At 34.6% G+C, this 19087-nt stretch overlaps 1 protein-coding gene across 2 annotated transcripts in view; it reads left to right on the top strand.

Annotated features, from left to right (window-relative positions):
- The window catches only part of SOS2 (SOS Ras/Rho guanine nucleotide exchange factor 2), a 111424-nt gene that overhangs the window by 51423 nt on the left and 40914 nt on the right, over positions 1-19087 (top strand). For both annotated transcript variants that reach the window (XM_031952969.1, XM_031952970.1), the window contains 3 exons: positions 2854-2981; positions 3622-4271; positions 15208-15289. In XM_031952969.1, coding sequence (XP_031808829.1) covers positions 2854-2981; positions 3622-4271; positions 15208-15289 — 860 coding nt within the window. The remainder of the gene's footprint in view (positions 1-2853; positions 2982-3621; positions 4272-15207; positions 15290-19087) is intronic.

The raw sequence follows: 19087 nt of genomic DNA, 5'->3' as shown, positions 1-19087 counted from the left end.
TCCCCAAGACAGTAAACAATCTGAGATAGGTTAAACATGTACAATCCTTTTAAACATATTTCCATATTTGTCATGTTGTACAAGAAAAATCAGACCCAAAGGGAAAAAAACGTGAAAAAGAAAAGGCAAACAAAAATGAAAACACTGTGCTTCAATCCACATTAAGCTCCATAGTTCTCTCTCTGGATGTGGATAGCATTTGCCATCCTAAGTTTGTTGGGATTGTCTTGAATCACCACATTTGTTTGGATGAACCAAGATTCCATCACAATTGATCATCACGTAATTTTGCTGTTACAATGTTCTCTTGTTTCTGGAAAGCCTTTTTTAATAACAAAGTTTTGTTGTTTTTTTTTTTTTTAAATTGGCAAAACAAGCATATCAATGGATACTCCAACTTTTCAGTGGAATAGGGGAATATCTTGTCTTTGGGACCAGGTTTCAATTTTATAATTTTATGGTATTCTATTTTATTTGTGTTATTCTTTCTATTGATATTATAGTATTTATTGTTTTTCTTACTGTTTACTTTACTTTGCTTTTTTGTATGTATTACATTCATCATTTCTTATAGTCAGTAATACTGCCTTACATTTCTATGTACTACAATTTGTGTAGATATTCTTCAATATCCTTTGTTTCCAGTTATTTTCTGCCTCAGTAAGTGTTTATGACAGTGTTTACAGACTTTGTGATGTTGCTTCTCAAAGATTTTAGAAATGATACTCAATCTTTTACAGAAAGAGGTAAAGTTTGTTGTGAAACTAAATATATTTCTTTTTGTTGGTAACCTTGTCTCTTGTATTGACAATAACTAGTAAATATAACTATTACTAGTAAGTACTAGTAATAACTAATAAAAATGAATGAACTTTTTTTTTGTATTTTCTGGCACCTTCCCTTAAAAAAAAAAAAAAAAGAACCAAACAATAGCACAGCTTTGTACTTGTGGAAAATAATATGCAATCTATTTTATGGCTAGACTTTGTTCCCTATTTTGAATGTGGATATATCTGTAGTAGTTGGGTTTAAGAAAAAGGGAATGTAGAAAAGTTGTGATAAGTACATTTTTTCCTGTTCTCTCTGAGTAATAAACATGTCTAACTGGGACTTGAAACCCAAAACAAATAAGAAAATAGTAAAAGGTAACACTTTGTCACCTTGATAAGTCACTGGAGTCTTGTGTTCTGAAAAAACAGATGGCTATAATTGTTGAACTATTGTTATCCGTTTTTGTTATATTGTTATTGTTATATATAGAGTTATCCGATTGGAAAAGAGCAAATATCCCAATTAAAAAAAAAAGTCTGCAAACTACAACTTAGCTTGACTTTGATTCTCAGGAAAATTCTAAAACAGATTTTTCCCCCCCCTGAAAACTTGGGGTTAAGTGACTTGCCCAGGGTCACACAACTAGGAAGTGTTAAACGCGTCTGAGACCAGATTTGAACTCAGGTCCTTCTGACTTAAGGGTTGGTGCTATATTCACTGCTCCACCTAGCTCCCCATCTAAAACAGATTATTAACGAAATGATTAACCAACATCTAGAAAGGGAAACAATAACTGCAAAGAGCCAGCCTAGCTTTAGTAAGAACAGATCATGTCAGACTAAGTATTCCCTTTTTTAACATGATTACTAAGCCAAATGCTGTACAAGTAGCAAACTAAGAATAATGTTATAGTCTAAATGAAGTTTTATTGTATTTAGAAATGTAAAACAATTCTGAGCTTTCTGGTTTTACAAAAAAAAAAAAAAAAAAAAAAAAAAAGCAAAGAGTTAGATTTGGCCCTCAGACTATAATATACCAATCATGAATTAAATGATGATAAAATCAGTTGGCTTCAGAATCGATTAGATGTTAATATTTTGTGATAGGTCTCTAGTAGAAAGCCTTAGGAATCTATGCTTAGCCTGTGCATTTAACATTTTTTTCAGTGATTTCGCTAAAGGGATAAGTTACATGTTCTTATAATTTGGAGACATTGAAAAGCTGGGAGGAACAGCTAATATAGTATAAGAGAAAATCATGAATAGAAAGAGTTGTTCTGGAAAAGATCCAGGGGAATTTTAATAGGACTATAAGCTTAATAAAAATCAGCAATGTAATAGTCCCCCCCCCCCAAAAAAAAAAAAACAACCCAATATAATTTTGGGCTATAAGGAGATAAACGTTTTATAGGAATAAGGTAATAACCCCACTGTACTCTGTCTTTTTTCAGACCTCATTGGGAACATTGTGATGATGTATAATTGATAAGCTTCACACAATGTTCAGATGAGAACAGCCAGATTTAATAATATGTCATATTAGAATCAATTAAAGAACGAGGTATGTTTAGTCTGGAGAAGAGGAAACTCAGAGGGAAAGCACAACTGTCTTTAAGTATTTGAAGGGCTATCATGTAGAGGAGAGACTAGACTTACTCTAGTCAGTGGGACTTCCCACTCAGTGGAAAGAATTAGGAGCAGGGGCTGGAAGTTGCTTTATGTCAAGAAAAACTTTCTAATGTTTAGAGTTATATAAGGGTGAGTGGAATGGTTTATCTTAGAGAATGGCTGGGTTCCTCTCCTTGGATATTTTTAAAGTGAAGTCATCTAGTGATGACTGTTGGTCAAGTTTGTTGTGTTGGGGTTTCCTATTGTATTTTGGACTAGATGGACACTGAGTTCCAACTCTTAAATTCTATGTATTTTTTATATTTTGTTCTCTTGTGGTTTTAAAAACATTCCTTCAGTTTGTTGGTGGTTTTTTGTTTTGTCTATCCTTTTTTATAAGTTTTTGCTATTTTTAAAAGTTTAGGATAAAAAAACAAAATACAAAATTTATTTTGGATTTTCCAATTTTTCTTAGCAATTGCAAGAATGCAGTGAAGAACAAGAAGACCGAGAATGTTTAAAACAAGCTATTACTGCTCTTCTGAATTTCCGATGTAGCATGGAACGGATTTGCAATAAGCATTCACCTAGACGGCGACCTGTGTGAGTTCAGATTATAAAAAACATGAGGAATCCACATTGATTTAATTTCTAGATTTCTGTTCATATGGGTTTAATAGTGATAATTTTTCTTTCAATTCTGATACTGAACATGTATCATTTCTGTAGGTGGTAGTACGCATATCCAACAATTTAAAAAATCAGATTGATATTGTTGGAATTGATTGATTTGGCCTGGTTTATGTTTTTAAAATGACTTTTGATGACTTCTCCAGATACAGAAAATGTTTTAAATATTTGCCTTTAAATTATACCAGAGATCCTACATTATTATTCTGTAGGGTATGTTTTATAATTTTCTGTAGCTGATGTAAAGGAAGTTCACTTGTCTTAATATCTTCAATTATGGCATTAGATAAGTAATGCATAATAGCTGACTTTTTCCTATCTTACAAATAAGGAATCTGAGGCAAAGTGAAATGATTTATTAGAGTTATCTATGATTCAGTGAAATAATTGAAAGGTAATCATATTTCATTTTGTTTGGTAAATTGAATTAATGTGAATTGATAAATGTATAACTTGTACCTTGGTATGAACTCTTGTGATATTCATTTTATATTTGTTTTAATTATGGCTTAACAGTAACTGGAAAAACATTTTTTTGATTGTGTTTTTATAGGGATCCTGTTTGTCGATTTTATAATCGTCAATTACGGAGTAAGCACCTGGCCATTAAAAAAATGAATGAAATTCAAAAAAATATTGATGGATGGGAAGGCAAAGATATTGTCCAGTGTTGTAATGAATTTATAATGGAAGGACCATTGATAAGAATAGGAGCTAAGCATGAACGCCATATTTTTCTTTTTGATGGCTTAATGATTAGCTGTAAAACTAATCATGGACAATCCCGGATTCCAGGTTATAGCAATGCAGAGTACAGATTGAAAGAAAAATTTATCATGAGGAAAATACAAATCTGTGATAAAGAAGACACTTCTGAATACAAGCATATCTTTGAGTTGATTTCCAAAGATGAAAACAGCATTATATTTGCTGCTAAGTCCACTGAAGAGAAAAATAATTGGATGGCAGCCTTGATTTCTCTTCAGTATCGTAGTACATTAGATCGAATGCTAGATTCAGTATTATTAAAAGAAGAAAATGAACAACCATTGAGGTTGCCAAGTCCAGAAGTTTATCGTTTTGTTGTAAAAGACTCCGAAGAAAACATTGTTTTTGAAGACAACTTGCAAAGTGGAATCCCTGTCATTAAAGGAGGAACTGTGGTGAAATTAATTGAAAGACTAACCTACCATATGTATGCAGGTATGTGTTTATATTTATAGGTGAAAAGGGAAGGACAATTGTAATTAAACTGTTTACCTGGAGCAACTGGGTGCTACAGTGAATAAAATAGAGGACCAGACTTGGGGTCACAAAGATTCATCTTTCATGAATTCAAATGTGACTTCATATATTTACTAGCTGTGTATGATTTTGGGAAAGTTATTTAACCCTGTGTAACTCATTTCCTCATCTGCAAAATGAGCTAGAGAAAGAAATGACAAACCACTTTCTTTGTCAAGAAAACTCCAGATGGATCACAGAGAGTCAGACAGGACTGAAACAAGTGAGCAATGTACAGTGCATCGAATATACAGAACCAAAAGAAAATGGTTGCTGCTCTCAAACACCTTAAATTCCATTAGGGGAAATAAAATATGTCACATTTAAGAATGTACAAAATATATGAAATTTTGGATAGGGAGGTCTTGGCAGGCAAAAGATTGTAGAAGGCTTGTGGTACTTGAACTGGACTTTGAAAGAGGGTTTTTAAGAGGCATAGCTGAGGATGGGAGTGCATGAGTCTGTGAAGTAGAAAGAGAGATAAAGCTTACTCCAGGACATTTAGGGGTTGCAGTGGATCTAGGTCTGGATCTGAAGTCACAAAACTCGTCTTTCTGAGTTTAAATCTGGTCTCAGACACTTCCTAGGTGTATGATCCTGGGCAAATTAACCTCGTTTAACCTCAGTTTCTCATCTGTAAAATGACAAATAATTCCAGTATCTTTGTCAGGAATACATCAAAAATGGGGTCACAAAGAGTTGACCACAACTAGATAATGACTAAACAAGAACAACAAAGATAGATTGGATTCAAAGTTATATAGAGCTTTAATTGCCAAATAGACAATTTGGCATTTTATCCTGTATTTAGCCAGTGAAGTTTATTGAACAAGAGAGGGACATGTTCAGCTTTAAGAATATTGACAGCAATTCCAAAGGAAAATTGGAAAAGAGAAAGACTTGACACAGGAAGACCAATGAAGAAGACGTTACAATAGTATAGAAAAGAGGTAATAAAGGCCTGAACTAGGATGGGACGATATGAACACAAGCCATATATCTCTTGGTCAATCTCTTAGAAAAATCTGTCTATATTCATTATTTCTATTTCCTTTCCTCTCATTCATCAACCTTTTGTAGTGTGGCTTCTGATTTTGTTAGTACTGAAACCACTTTGTCCAGAATCTCCTGATTTCTTTCTTTTCTTTCCTTTTCTTTTTTTTTTTTTTTTTTTTTCACTGAGGCAATTAGAGTTAAGTGACTTGCCCAGAGTCACACAGCTAGGAAATGTTAATTGTCTGAGACCACATTTGAACTCAGGTTCTCCTAACTTCAAGGCTGGTGTTCTATCCACTGCGCCATCTAGCTGCCCCTCCTATGATTTCTTAATTTCCAAACTTAATGGTCTTAGGCCTCATTCATTCCAATTGATCTGCTTTATTTACCACTTTTGACCATTTCTCCCCCACCCCGTCAGATATCTGGGTTTTCATGAGACTATTCTCTCCTGGTTACTTGCCTGACCATTCCTTGTCTCCATCACTGTGGGTATTCCCCTGAATTCTATCCTAGGTCCCTTGTTCTTCTCTCTTTTTTGGTGACTGTTAGATTCATTGCCCTTTCTATGCAGTCTTGTTTATATGTGACACTTTTATTTCTTGTCATCCCTTAGCACCAGTGCCCTCCATTTCTGTAAATATTCTACCTTTTCTCCTTATTTTATCAAATCTTTCTCTTATTTCACCATCTACTTCATGTACCAACTTCTACATGAAGTCTTTCCTAATCCCTTCAATGACCAGTACCCTTATCTCTCAGGTAATATTGTATTTAACTACTTTGTATTGTTTTTGTGCAATTTATTCTTTTCATTCTTAAATATGTTTTTATTTTCTCTCCCATTATAATGTAAATTCCTTGTGAATAGGGACTATTTCATTCATTTTATTTTTCTCTCCAGTGCCTACCTAGCACAGTTCTTGGTCTATAGTAGATGCTTAATAAATACCTGTTGATTGATTGATTGGAGAGAAGGACACTGATTAGTAATGTTGTGGAGGCAAGAATCAATAAGACTTGGTATCTCTCTTAATGTGTAGAGTGGGAGTGAGTGAAGACTAATCTCAAGTTTTTGAACCTTGGTAGTAGTATTCTTCATAGAAATAGTAAAGTTCAAAAGAGTGGAAAACTTGGGATAAAAGGTAATGTGTTCTGTTTTGGACATACTGAATTTCAGATGCTTATGCTTATCCATTTTGAAATGTCCCATAGACAGTTTGTATTAAAATTTTATCTTGGTTTGGTCTTCCTGATACTTTCTAGTCAATATATTAAGTAAATTTTATATAAAGAGCCAATAGAAAGAGCAACAATAACAAGAATGGATAATAGGATGGCATAAAGGCACCAAGGAGCCACATACAAATCATCCCAAAAATCAAAAGAGCATAATTTACTAATTGTATCATATTAACTAAAAATCACATCCTGGTAATATATGTGCAATCAGGGGAAGCTATCTAAATCTTGCTGTCAGGGCCTTTAGGTCCTATGATGTGTAAATCTCATAACTTCTGGACATCCAGAGTAAACCAGCAGAACACTAGATGTTACTGATGGCTTTATGGATATGCTAACTTCAGAGTTTTGCCAATAACTTTTGAGATAATTTGGATATGTTAATGAAATAATCCCGGTGTGGCATAGATAAAAGATTTTTTAAAATCCTATAAAACCTTATAAAAATGAACTGTTTCTCTTTTACTCTACTGCCATTCCCCCACCCCATTCTGAGCATTCTTCCATCCCCATCCAGTCCATGATCTGAGTTATCCTACCTCTAATCTATGGTTTATATGGGTGATAGTCTTTACCTCTCTCCTTCCTTACACTGCCAGTCTTCCTTGATCACCACATGTCCTCTCCCAATGTCATCTGCCCTTTTTTTCCTTTTTGCTTTTTATCTCTTTAGTTACTGTGTCATTTGTTTGCCCCTACACCCTCTGTGCCTTATTTGAGTGTGATTACATACCTGTTCCTGCTGCCATCATGGCCTTTCTTGGCTAGTACCTAAAGAATACCTGTGCATTTCATAAATTAATAATCAATTCGTAGTTAATGAACTTGTAGGAATTGGAAATGTTTAGTCTAGAGAGGAAAACTTAGGTATGACATTACAGCTGTATTGGGAACAATGGATGAAAATTCAAAAAATTGCAAGTTTTTATATAAGGAAAAACTTTAAAGTCTTTCAGTCCTTTAAGGGAATCTTGGACTACAGGCTATTCATTAAGACATGAAACTGAAGAGTCTCCCAGGTCTGTGATGTGACATTCACAGTTACTTCATTCAAAGCAGGCTCTTACCAGATCTCAGAGAAAGAAAAAGAGAAAGAGCTTTTGTGAAGTGAAGCAGTAGGAAAAAGAGCTAGACTTGGAGCCAAGAAGATCTTATGTGATTCTGAGCAAGTAATATAACCTCTCCCAACCTCAGTTTCCTTATCTATAATAGCATCTGTCTTAAAGGATTGTTGTGAGGATCAAATAAGACAATGTATACAATGCTTTGCAAACTTGAAATGCAAATGATTAATATTATAATAGTTTTTTTAGATATGAAATTTAGAGCTAGAAGGAACTTTAGAAATAGAATTTACCCCCCCCCCCTTTTGTTTTATAGATGAGGAAACTCAAGGAGGCCTAGATCATACATTTAGCTAATACCTGAGGCAGATTTAAACCCAAGTTTTGGGTGCTGGTCCTGACTCCTTACTGGTCATATAGTAACCAGCAGTCAACAGAAACATAGTTATTTAACCATATCTTGAAATGGCTATTCCACTAGGGCATAGCACTTACCTGACCTTTTGGAAATGTTGGGTGTGGTTATTTTGATGGTCTTAGGATGGCCCCACTTTCTTACCAGCAGGCTTTTATGTCTCCTTTTGTGACCTAGAAGCATTGTAAACATAGCCACTAGGAAGTTGTATCAAATAGCTAAGGAGTTTAAACCTTAGCTCCCAGGCCTAATCAAATCTTAAGGACCACTTTCTTGCATTTTTTTATTAAATAATATAATTTTTCCAAAATAAATAAATAAATTTTCTGGGGGAGGGATGGAAGCCTAATAGTGATGCTATCATACCTGCTCTTTCTGATTCTCAAGTCCAGTGCTTTTTTTCCTTCATGTTACCTCTTTGTAGCACATAAAATTGTGTGGGATAGGTGCTAGACCCCCTTTCCCAAATTAACTAATCAGAAACAACTTCAGGTACAAAAAGAAAGCATTTATTTAAAACCTGCAGGGAGAGGCCCAGACACAAACCCCGGCAGTCACCCCAACTCCTGCCATGTGCTCGTGAACTTGACCAGTTTCTGACTTGTACAAGATTTAAAAAGATAGGACTCCAGCCTTTTCATTGGATAGACTAAAAGGACATAACCATCCTTGACCAATGGTCACAATGTTGTTTGCTTCCTGTGGGTCATGTCACTTCCTGTAACTTCACTAATTTCCTGCATCCCAGGGTTCAAAGCCTGGAAATAGGGATCATGTGACTTAGTTTCACTACCGAGAATACTTCATCTAATCAGTCCCATTCATCCCCCCTCTTTTTCATCCATTTGAACATTTCTCACTCCAATATATACATCTTTCAATAGGGCATCTTTGTGACCTAGGCCTTTAGGCTAGTTCCTCTTCAGTACTAACTGTAATCTACCCTCTACCATTTAGAACCAATATTTGTGGAAGCTTTCAGGAACCACTTTAGCTACTCCTGAACTTAGCTAAATCTTGAACTACTCTAATGATTAAGTGCATAAGCAAGTGAATGACAGGATATTTAGCTGCTTAAAACAATGAGCAGAAATCAGAGACCCAGCTTCTACCAACTCCCACTATTCTTGGAAACCCAGTCATCACAGAACAAATTGTCATTTGGCAGCCGTAGAACTACAGCACTGTGGAGACCTGGGTATCTCAGGTCCATTGTCACATCATTCCCACTTCAAGCATTCCAGACCCAGACTCACTTGGGACAAAGGGATGAAGATCTCATCTTCTGGAACTGTTTCAGACTAACAAGGGTCGGTAGTGCTGGCGCTACCCAGTGGGGTCTGTACTGAAAAGGAGAGATAAGTGATTTGTAGGTGGCAGCAGCAGTATCTGGTATTGAATGTCAGAATCAGGTCTCAGGTGATTTCAGGTTGATCAAGTTGTTGAAATTTCATGATTCGGATTCTGGAAGAAGCAACTCTCACAAGTATATTAAAAATACAAGTACTAAATGTGAGCAAAAGAATAAAAAAAAAAGTGGAGTTAATATGGAGATAACTAGGTAACAGTAATCAGAAACCCCACCAGAAGAAAGCTGGGGGAGAAATGAGGATATCATACATGCCTCTCATCCAAACAGCTTTTCATATGACATATACCAAAGAATGTTTTCCCCAAATTCTTGCTTTTGTTTTCTATTGTGCCCTTCAGTGAATATGATCTCTCCCAGCAAAAACTTTAGAATCTTACAGGAAAAGGGTTTTACCCAAGTAGTACAGGGCACATGTGCAGGCCTTTTTAACAGTTCTTTCAAAATTTACTTGCCTGGGAATAATATGAGGGAGTCCAGGATTCAAGAGTTGGGGAATTAAAATTGCCATGGTCAGGGACAAACAATCAGCAACATGGGCAGCTGATCTGTAAGCCTACTTCCCTTCATCTGAAGTGAATTCTCCTTCCTTTAGGAAACAACAGAAACCTCTCTAGATCCATGGACAGTTAGCAGTAATTGTTTTCTCTGCATACTTAACTGGGAATTGTTTGGCTGTCAAAAATCCCCTTTCTTTCCATATAGCCTCATGATCATGCAAAATATAAAAATTTGAAGTCAGTATAAATCTTTGAGAAGTAAGCAAAGGGTCCTAGCCCTGCCTTTCATTACATACAGTGTAAAAGGCTTTAGGCAGATTAGTTTAGCTTTCAGGATTCTAAAAAAAAACCTTAGCCTGATCAGGGTGTGATAAGATTGCGGCTTCTCAATTAAAAAAAGGGAAAGTGAGAGTGGCTTCAAATACTTGGGTGAAGTAGGCCTTTAGATAAAGAAGCTCTAGCCCCAGGAAGCAAAAGAATTAAAGATTTCATAGCAGCAACCCAGAGAATCCTTCAAGGATGGACTAAAAATTAAAATATCTATATATTTGTATTATGTTTTATATCCACTGACCACTTGCTCTGATTACAGAAATTTGCTATAAGAGGAAAAATCAGGGACATGATTTCCTTCACCTGAGAGCACATATAGGATAAAGCATCCATAAAGAAGTTTTAGTTCAGGTAGCTGTCCTAGTTTTAACAATTCCACCTTAAACCAGACTCAGGAACCATCAGGTGGGTTCTCATTCAAAAGACCACCGGGAAATTGAGTCACAAGGATCCTACCTTCAGCAGGGGCTAAAGTCATCCTTCTAATTAATTCCCAGATACTAACTTCCACCTGTAACAACTTTTTCAGAGTAGCCTTATGGGAAAATCCTTTCAGATGGTAGATCACTGGCTTGATGATCTATCAGTCATATCTGAATGAATTTAAAACGCCAAATAAATATCAGCTGCAGTCCCAAGAGATTTTTATCTCCTATAGCAATTCTCATCAATTAAAGCTTCAGATGAATCTAGCTCAAGAATCACAGTAAGAGATTCATCCTAGAAAATTCACAGCTTATACAGGTTATCTTTCATATCCAAGTAGATGGTTTTAAGTTCAATATTACACAGATCATTTTACTTTTAAAATACCCAGTACATAGAAAAATTCCAAATTGCATATTGTCCATAACAGAAACATTTTCAAAGGGACAAAAGCAAAAATTAATATTCTTAGCATTAGAGTCCCTTTAAATAATGGGTACAGTTTTAAGATGTCACAATACAATTAAAACTTATACAGAATATTGAATCTTAATTTCACATAAAAGAACCTTATCAGAATTAATAATTTCTTCATTTTTAAAAAAAATGTTGTCAACTTGCTCCAATTGAGGAGTCCCTCTAAACTTTTTTGGAAATAGCCCTATCAACTTATCAAATCTGATTAAAATTCTGCTCTAGGTTTTTTTTGTTACATTCCTTAAACAAGGAGACCATTATGCACTTACATAAATATTAAATTATTTGCTGAAGACAGATGAGATACCTTAGTAGAAAAAAATCACTTTCAGAAAACTTATGGTTCCAACAAACCTCTTAGAACCGCTATAGACTTGAAAAATAAAAATAATAATCAATCGTTCTTGTCCCTTGATTTTAAATAACTTTTTTTTAACTTTAAAGTTCAAAATTAAATAACTTTGAATCAAAACTTATAAAACTTATATGTATATCCAGCAGAGCTGACAAAATTTTAAGGCATAATTTATAGTTTTACAAATTACCCAATAATTTTAGAAAGCAACATACTATCTAATTAAGGGGATACAAACATGACCTCCCCTAAGGTAAACTACCAAAACTTTGTTTTAATAACCTAATTTTAATTTAAAATCCAATCAAATACAGCTTTAAATCCCCAACAGTATAAAACTGATTTTGCTATCATATCTCAAATAATGAATTTCACTAACTGATTAGTGAAACTCTCAGTTTCACTAAACTGATTAAATAATTTCTTTCTCTCCCTCTGGCCCCACGTATCCCTGCTGCAGTCAGGAAACAGTTAAAGGGGAAGAAAGAAACTATCTTCACACTCTCTACACTATCCTTCTCCTCTAGGAGGCCCCAATTTAATTGAATTGCTTTGGAATCTTGAAATGATTCCCCAATCATTATTCTCAATGGACTTTTCCAGAAGTTCCAACCTGGTCTCCAATAACATGCAGAGCCAACCCCCCCGGTGGCTTGGCAGACCAGGCTCACAGAAGGAGTTGCCTGCCTTCCTAGCCAACTGCAAAGTGCCCCTGTCCTGTGCCATTAACAGAATTTCCTTTCCTGGCACTCACCCTGTGAGTAGATTATCCAAGGCTTGATCCCAGGGCTCACACCGCCTAAGGACAATTCAAGTGCCCCCACGGATTACACATACTTAAGTTACCTGGCTGTCTCTTACTCGGGCTCCATCTTCAGAGACTTGTGTTTGCTTTCTGTTTGTATCTGAGTGTTTCTCCTAGGCTCATTCTTCACAGAGAGGAAGACTGATAGTCTGATTCCAAAGATGGTCAGAGAAAACCTAACCTGGCGCCTGCCTTGAATCAGGATCCCAGCCACAGATCTCAGATGAGCCCCCACAAACTAAGTGGGATAAGTGCTAGACCTCCTTTCCCAAATTAACTAATCAGAGACATTTTTAGGTACAAAGAGAAAACATTTATTTATTCACTACAGGGAGAGGCCCAGACACAAACCCAGGGAGCCATCCTAACTCTCACTACATGCTCCTGAACCTGGCCAGCTCCTAGCTTGCACAAATTTTAAAAGCAAAAGACCCCAGCCTTTTCACTGGATAGACTAAAAGAACGTGACTATCCTTGACCTGTGGTCACCAATGTTGTCTGCTTCCTGTGGGTCACATCACTTCCTGTAACTTCACTAATTTCCTGCATCCCAGGGTTCGAGGCCTTGGGAATAAGGATCATGTGACTTAGTTTCAATACTGAGAAATACTTCATCCAATCAATTCCCTTCATAACCATAACATTTTACCATGACTTTTGTTAATATATTAATGCTAGATAAATAGTAGCAGATACTAGTTTCAAGTATTAAACATCTCACCAAAATATTTGCACTTTAGCAAAATTAAATTTATTTATTTTAATATTCATTTACATAGAAAATTATGATTTTAAAGATGATTGTTTGAATGATGGGAACATACCCTATGTCAAAGTATAATAAAGTGATTTTACTGGGAATTTTGATTTATTTTTTCATATAAGCATGGTGGTTTTATTAAAAATCATAAGCAGTGAGTTGTAGAATTTGAAGTTAAAAGGTACATCATAGATTATATAATAGATCTTATACATGAATAGAATTCCCCTTGATAATAGCACAATTATGGTACAAACTTTAATGCTTCTTAAAATTTTTCAAATGACTCTAAAGCCCTAACTTTTTAAGTGCTAATCTTGTATTTGCCCTCATTAGGATTCTAAAATATCAGTTCAGCTATAGGCTACCTCTAAATATAGATTTTTCCCTCTCCTCTGAAAATAAAAGGAAAAAATGGTATATATAAAAAAACCTCTCAATTTATCTCATTACAAATATATTTATTATTTTATTACAACTATATTTATTCAGTGTTTTTCTATTTCTTTCTTTATTTTTTCCTGAGATAATTGGGGTTAAGTGACTTGCTCAGGGTTACACAGCCAGGAAGTGTTAAGTGTTTGAGACTAGATTTGAACTCAGGTCCTCCTGACTTCAGGGGAGGTGCTCTATCCACTGCACCATATAGCTGCCCCTGTTTTTGCATTTCTTTTAATACTTGACTGTTAATGATGAATATTGCAGCTAATCTATGCCTGCCCATTTTGCACCAGTCCTGACCATGTTCTCCAATAAATACTTCATAAGGGATTCATTAGTATACTGGGGAATGGAGGAGACTTCCCCTGAAGCCCTTGACATGGCTTGGATGGAGATTTCCCCAAATTTCTCTTGTTCTTCCTGCCTGACCAGCCTATCTTTTTTTTACAATGTAATTCCTTCCCACTTCCTAGTCATAGTCATAATTTCATTCTTTGTATTTGTATCCCTAGCATTTAGAATAGTATCTGGCAACATAGTAGATAAACAATAAACAATTGTTGACTTATTACATATCATTTTCTTTGCTGCACCAAAAGATCCAGTCAGAATTATTTTAAGATTTGATTCCTCATATAGTCCATTCTTTCTTGCATCTCTGTGCCTACATTGAGGTTATCTATTATGTTTGGAATTCTGTTCTTATTTCTTCCTCTTTTACTAAAGGCTGCTGTTATGTTTTGTACAAGTTAAATGAAAAGAGAAAAGTGCCAACTATAAACATACTATTATGGAATAGATATCAAATCCATTTCCCTCCTAGTCTCTTGTGGTTCTATGGTTCATGATAATGAGATTTTACTATGTTTAATGCACAATTATTTGTTATTGTTTTTTTTTTTTTTTTTGGCCCCTACTTTTAAAATGAAGATTACCTACCATATTAGTAAACAAATTGGCTTTAAAATTCTATACCTGATTGGGGAAGAGTTGAAGATACAAATGAGGCCATTGTGGTAGGAGGGGGTCAAAATTTTTTTTTCATGATAATCATCAACAAAGACAACCAAATATATGAAATATGAAAAATTTTTTCATGATAACCATCAACAAAAACAACCAAATATATGAAATGAAATTATATACGAGAGCCTATAGAATAAACTAACAATCTCAATTCTTTAAATAATTAAATAATAAAGAGTATGTATGCTTTTTATCTACTTCTAAGTCTGGCTTAAGTTCTACTACCTTTGTTTTATGAGAAGTTAAAAACAATTTTTTTTCCTAAGTTTGTCTTGGACTAGTGGGAAAGGGTGGGAGGGAACAGGAAGGAAACGAGCATTTGTAGAATATCTACTATGTGCCAGGAACTGTGCTAAATTCCTTACAAATATTCTCCCATTTGATCCTCAAAATAACTCTGTGAGATTACTGTTATTCCTATTTTTACAGTACATGAGACTGAGGAAAAGTGATTTGCTCAAGGTCAGGGTCACATGGCTAGTGTTAGAGTCTGGATTTGAACTCAGGTCTTCTTGACTCCAGACCCAGCACTCTATTCACTTGGCCACTTAACTTTCTCCAGGGGAAACATCACTGTATTCTATTTTTAGGTGAATTAGAGTGGAGAAAAATTAATAAATAATCTTTATTCATTTTACTTTTACAGATCCCAATTTTGTGCGTACTTTTCTTACAACCTATCGTTCATTTTGTAAGCCACAGGAATTGTTGAAGTTATTGATTGAACGGTAAGAAAAATACATATACTTAATTTACACAGGCAGATTTTTAGATCCACATTTTATAAGATCTCAGATTCTGAATTAGAAAGGACTTCACTTCTTATTCAGTCTCCAACTTTTTTTTTTACCAAAAATATATATGTTTATACTAATTTAATGTTAAATACAGTTAAATAATAATTCATTTTAAGGGCTAGAACTTGTCAGTATTTATAATCTCCAACTTTTTTATAAACATAAAACAAACCATTTCTCGATAGATAAGTGATCAAAGGACATGAACAGTTTTCAAAAGAGTGTACAAAAGAATGCATTGAGTCAGAGAAGTGACATAATCAGACTTGTTCTTTATGAATATTACTTGGGCAATATGTGGAGGATAGATTGAATAGAAGAAAGACTTGAGTAAGGGGGCCAATTAAGAGATTACTGAAATAGTTCAGGAGAGAGATGATGAGGGCCAAGTAAGTGAGGAAAAAAGAGGAGGGATGCGAGAAGCAGAAGTGACAAAACATGGCGACTGATTGAATATATTGAATGGGATTGAGTGAAGAAGTATGAAAGTTTGCAAATATGAATGACTGCAAAATAGTTGAATCCTTAGAGGAAGTTTGAAAGAGAGTGGTGGTTGGGGTTTTTTTTGGAAAATATAATAAGTTCTATGTGCTACATAATATATTTGAGGATCCTTGGGGACAGCATTTGAAATGTCCAATAGATGATGTAGTATTGGTGTCTGAGAGAGGCTAGATTTATAGATCTGAGTAATCTTTGAACATTGAACACACGGGAACTGATGAAACTAAGTTAGGCAGAGAGAAAAATCCCCAGGACAGACTTTTGAAGTGTCATAATAAGGAGACTCAATATGAATAATAATAATAATATTAATTTTTTTTGACTTTAAGGAAACTTACAGAAGGACAATAAAATGAGTTATAGGAAACTTTAAGGAAAGGCTTAAAATAGGTAACAAGAGAACTAAGAGAGCAATATCACAAAAACCAGAAAAGAATATTCAGAAGGTTGTCAGTATTGTCAGATTCTATAGAAAGATTAAGAAGAATGAAGATTGGGAAAAGACCATCAAACATGGCAATATAAGAGCAGTTTTCAAGAGAGTATTTTCAGATGAGGTCTGTGATGAGGTTTGGAAGCCAGTTTAAAAAGTAAGTAAGTGAGTGAAAGTAGAGAAAGTACAGATATCTTTTTTAGGAGTTAGGGAAAGGGTGAAAAGGATCAGGAACAAGACCTTGAAGGAAGATAGTAGGATCAAGCCAGAAACAGAGGAGATCTAGACATAGCAGGGAAACCAGTAGAAGAGAAACTTGAAGTTGGTAGGAAATAGTTTTGAGGACAGTCTGACAATGGAGAGAGGAACAAAGATACAAGTAGAGGAATTGGCCTTAATTTGGGGGAAAAAAATATCCTACCTTTTTATTAGAGATTAGAATTTTTAAAATGGGGAAAAGGTAAATTTTAAGGTTCAAAATAAGGGTGAATAGGGACCTCATTGTTGATGGCCTCTAATTTCTTAGAAAAGTATAATGTAAGACTCCTTGTTAAATTGTGAGAGGAAGAGGTGCTGTGGAAACCTTGAGAAAATGGAATGTTTGCAAGATCCAGAGATCTTGAAAAAGAATAAACTTACCAGGAATAAAAGGATTGCCTTGTTGCAGTGGACAGTTCACTTGAGACTACATAAGATGATTGGGTAACTTTATCCAGCATCATCCAGTAACACTTGAGTAGGAGTTGAGAACATGGGTGGTGGGCAGTGAGGGAGGAGTAATTCAGGATTTGGCAGAGTATGAGAGGACAGGGTGGGTAAGGTATACTAAAGTGGAAGACAGTGTAAAATCAAATGGAATTTGAAAATTATTGTGGCCAAAAAATTCTTTACCCTAAGATCAAGCAAGTAAAGAACCCCCACACTTAGACAACAAAAAAATGTAGCCTGTCAATTCCATGTTATGATGAGATATCAGTAGAGAATATTTTTTTTGCCAGTTTTGTGTGGGGTGGGGGTGGGGGTGGCAATTGGAATTAAATGACCTGCCCAGGGTCACACAGCTAGTAAGTATTAAGTATTTGAAGTCACAGTTGAACTCACGTCCTCCTGACTTCAGGGCCGGTGTTCTATGTAGTGCACCATATAGCTACCCTGAGAAATTTATTTCAAAACAAAACATTTTTTCTTGTGATGAAGAGAGCCATATACACCCAGAGAGAGGACTGTGGGAATTGACTGTTGTTCACAACGTAGTATTTTCACTTTTTTTATTGTTGTTTGCTTGCATTTTATTTTCTTTCTCATTTTTTTCTGGTTTGATTTGACTTTTCTTGTGCAGCAAGATAATTGTATAAATATGTATGCGTCTTTTGGATTTAACATATACTTTTACCATGTTTAACAAATATTGGACTACTTGCTATCTAGGAAGGTGGGAGAAGGGGGGGAATTAGAACACAAGGTTTTGCAAGGATTAATGTCAAAAAATCATCCATGTATATGTTTTGAAAAATAAAAAAGTTTTAATTAAAAAAAAAGATAGAGAAAGGAAAAAGGAGGGGAAAAAACACATTTTTTTCCAGTAAAAAGAAATAGCTTCCTTTATTTAGAATTTCCAAAAATGAGAAAGTTATTAGCCAGATAACATTGAAATAAAAGGGAAAGTGATGAATTAAAAAAATAAAGATATTAATAATTGGATGAAAAAATTTTTGCATTCAAATTTAGCTATGGAGAAATTGACCTTGAAGTCTGGGTAGAAAGGGATAACACATTGTTTCATTGAAACAATCACTTTCAAAGAACGTGATACTTAGAGACATTTAAAACAAATTAAGAAAAACTTCTGAAAAGAAATTGTCTCCATCTCTTTGAGAAGGGAAAATAATTAGTAGTATTATTTAACTCATTTTTATTGGAAAGTTTATTATCAGGACTTCATCATCAATGCCCTTCTGTTTTGTTTTGTTTTTAATTGATGCCTTTTTTACATCACTGTTACTTTCCAGTGAAGTATCTTTTTCATAAAATGCTTTTTTGTAATTAAGAAGTGCACTGGTGCAAGACGTCAGTCATTATCTGATATTCTATATCTTTCATACTTTGATTTTCTGAAGCCATGATTGGTTATTATATTGATCAGAGAGTTCTATATTTTTTTCTTTTTTAATTTCTAGAATGTTTTTATTATTGTTCTTTTTTCCTTTCACTGTCAGCCAATCTTTCCTCACCCCCCAGTTATTCTTTATAACAAATATGCATAATCAGGGAAAATAAGTCAAGATATTGCCTAAATTTGAAAATGCATGCCTTCATCTGTAGCTCTAATCCATCATCTCACCACCAAGAGGTGGAAGATATGCTTTATCGTTAGTCTTTTGCAGTCATGATAGGTCACTGCTTTATTCAGAGTTTTGAGTTCTTTCATAATTTTTTATCTTTATATTATTGTGGTCATGAGACAAATTGGTTACCTGGTTCTGGTCACTTTATGTTATTTTATACAAATTTTTCCTGTAGTTCTCTTGTTCTAAAATATTCCTTGTTTCTTATGACACTTCCAATACTATTGCATTCCACGTTTTGTTCAGCCATTGCCCAGTTAATGGGAACCTATTTTGTTTCCATTTCTTTGCTTTCATTGTTGTATTGCTGTAGTCATTGCTAAGTCTTAAAGTTCTATGTAATTTTGCTATATTTAATATATTATATATTTAATCGAGATGGAAGTAGGTAGAGGATAAGGCATATCTTAGTTGCTTAGATTTTTCTTTCTAGCACAGGTGCATTTT

Source organism: Sarcophilus harrisii, chromosome 2, assembly GCF_902635505.1.
Source record: "Sarcophilus harrisii chromosome 2, mSarHar1.11, whole genome shotgun sequence".
Lineage (NCBI taxonomy): Eukaryota > Metazoa > Chordata > Mammalia > Dasyuromorphia > Dasyuridae > Sarcophilus > Sarcophilus harrisii.
Note: the sequence above shows the minus strand (reverse complement) of the source record. Positions and strands in the feature narration are given on the sequence as shown.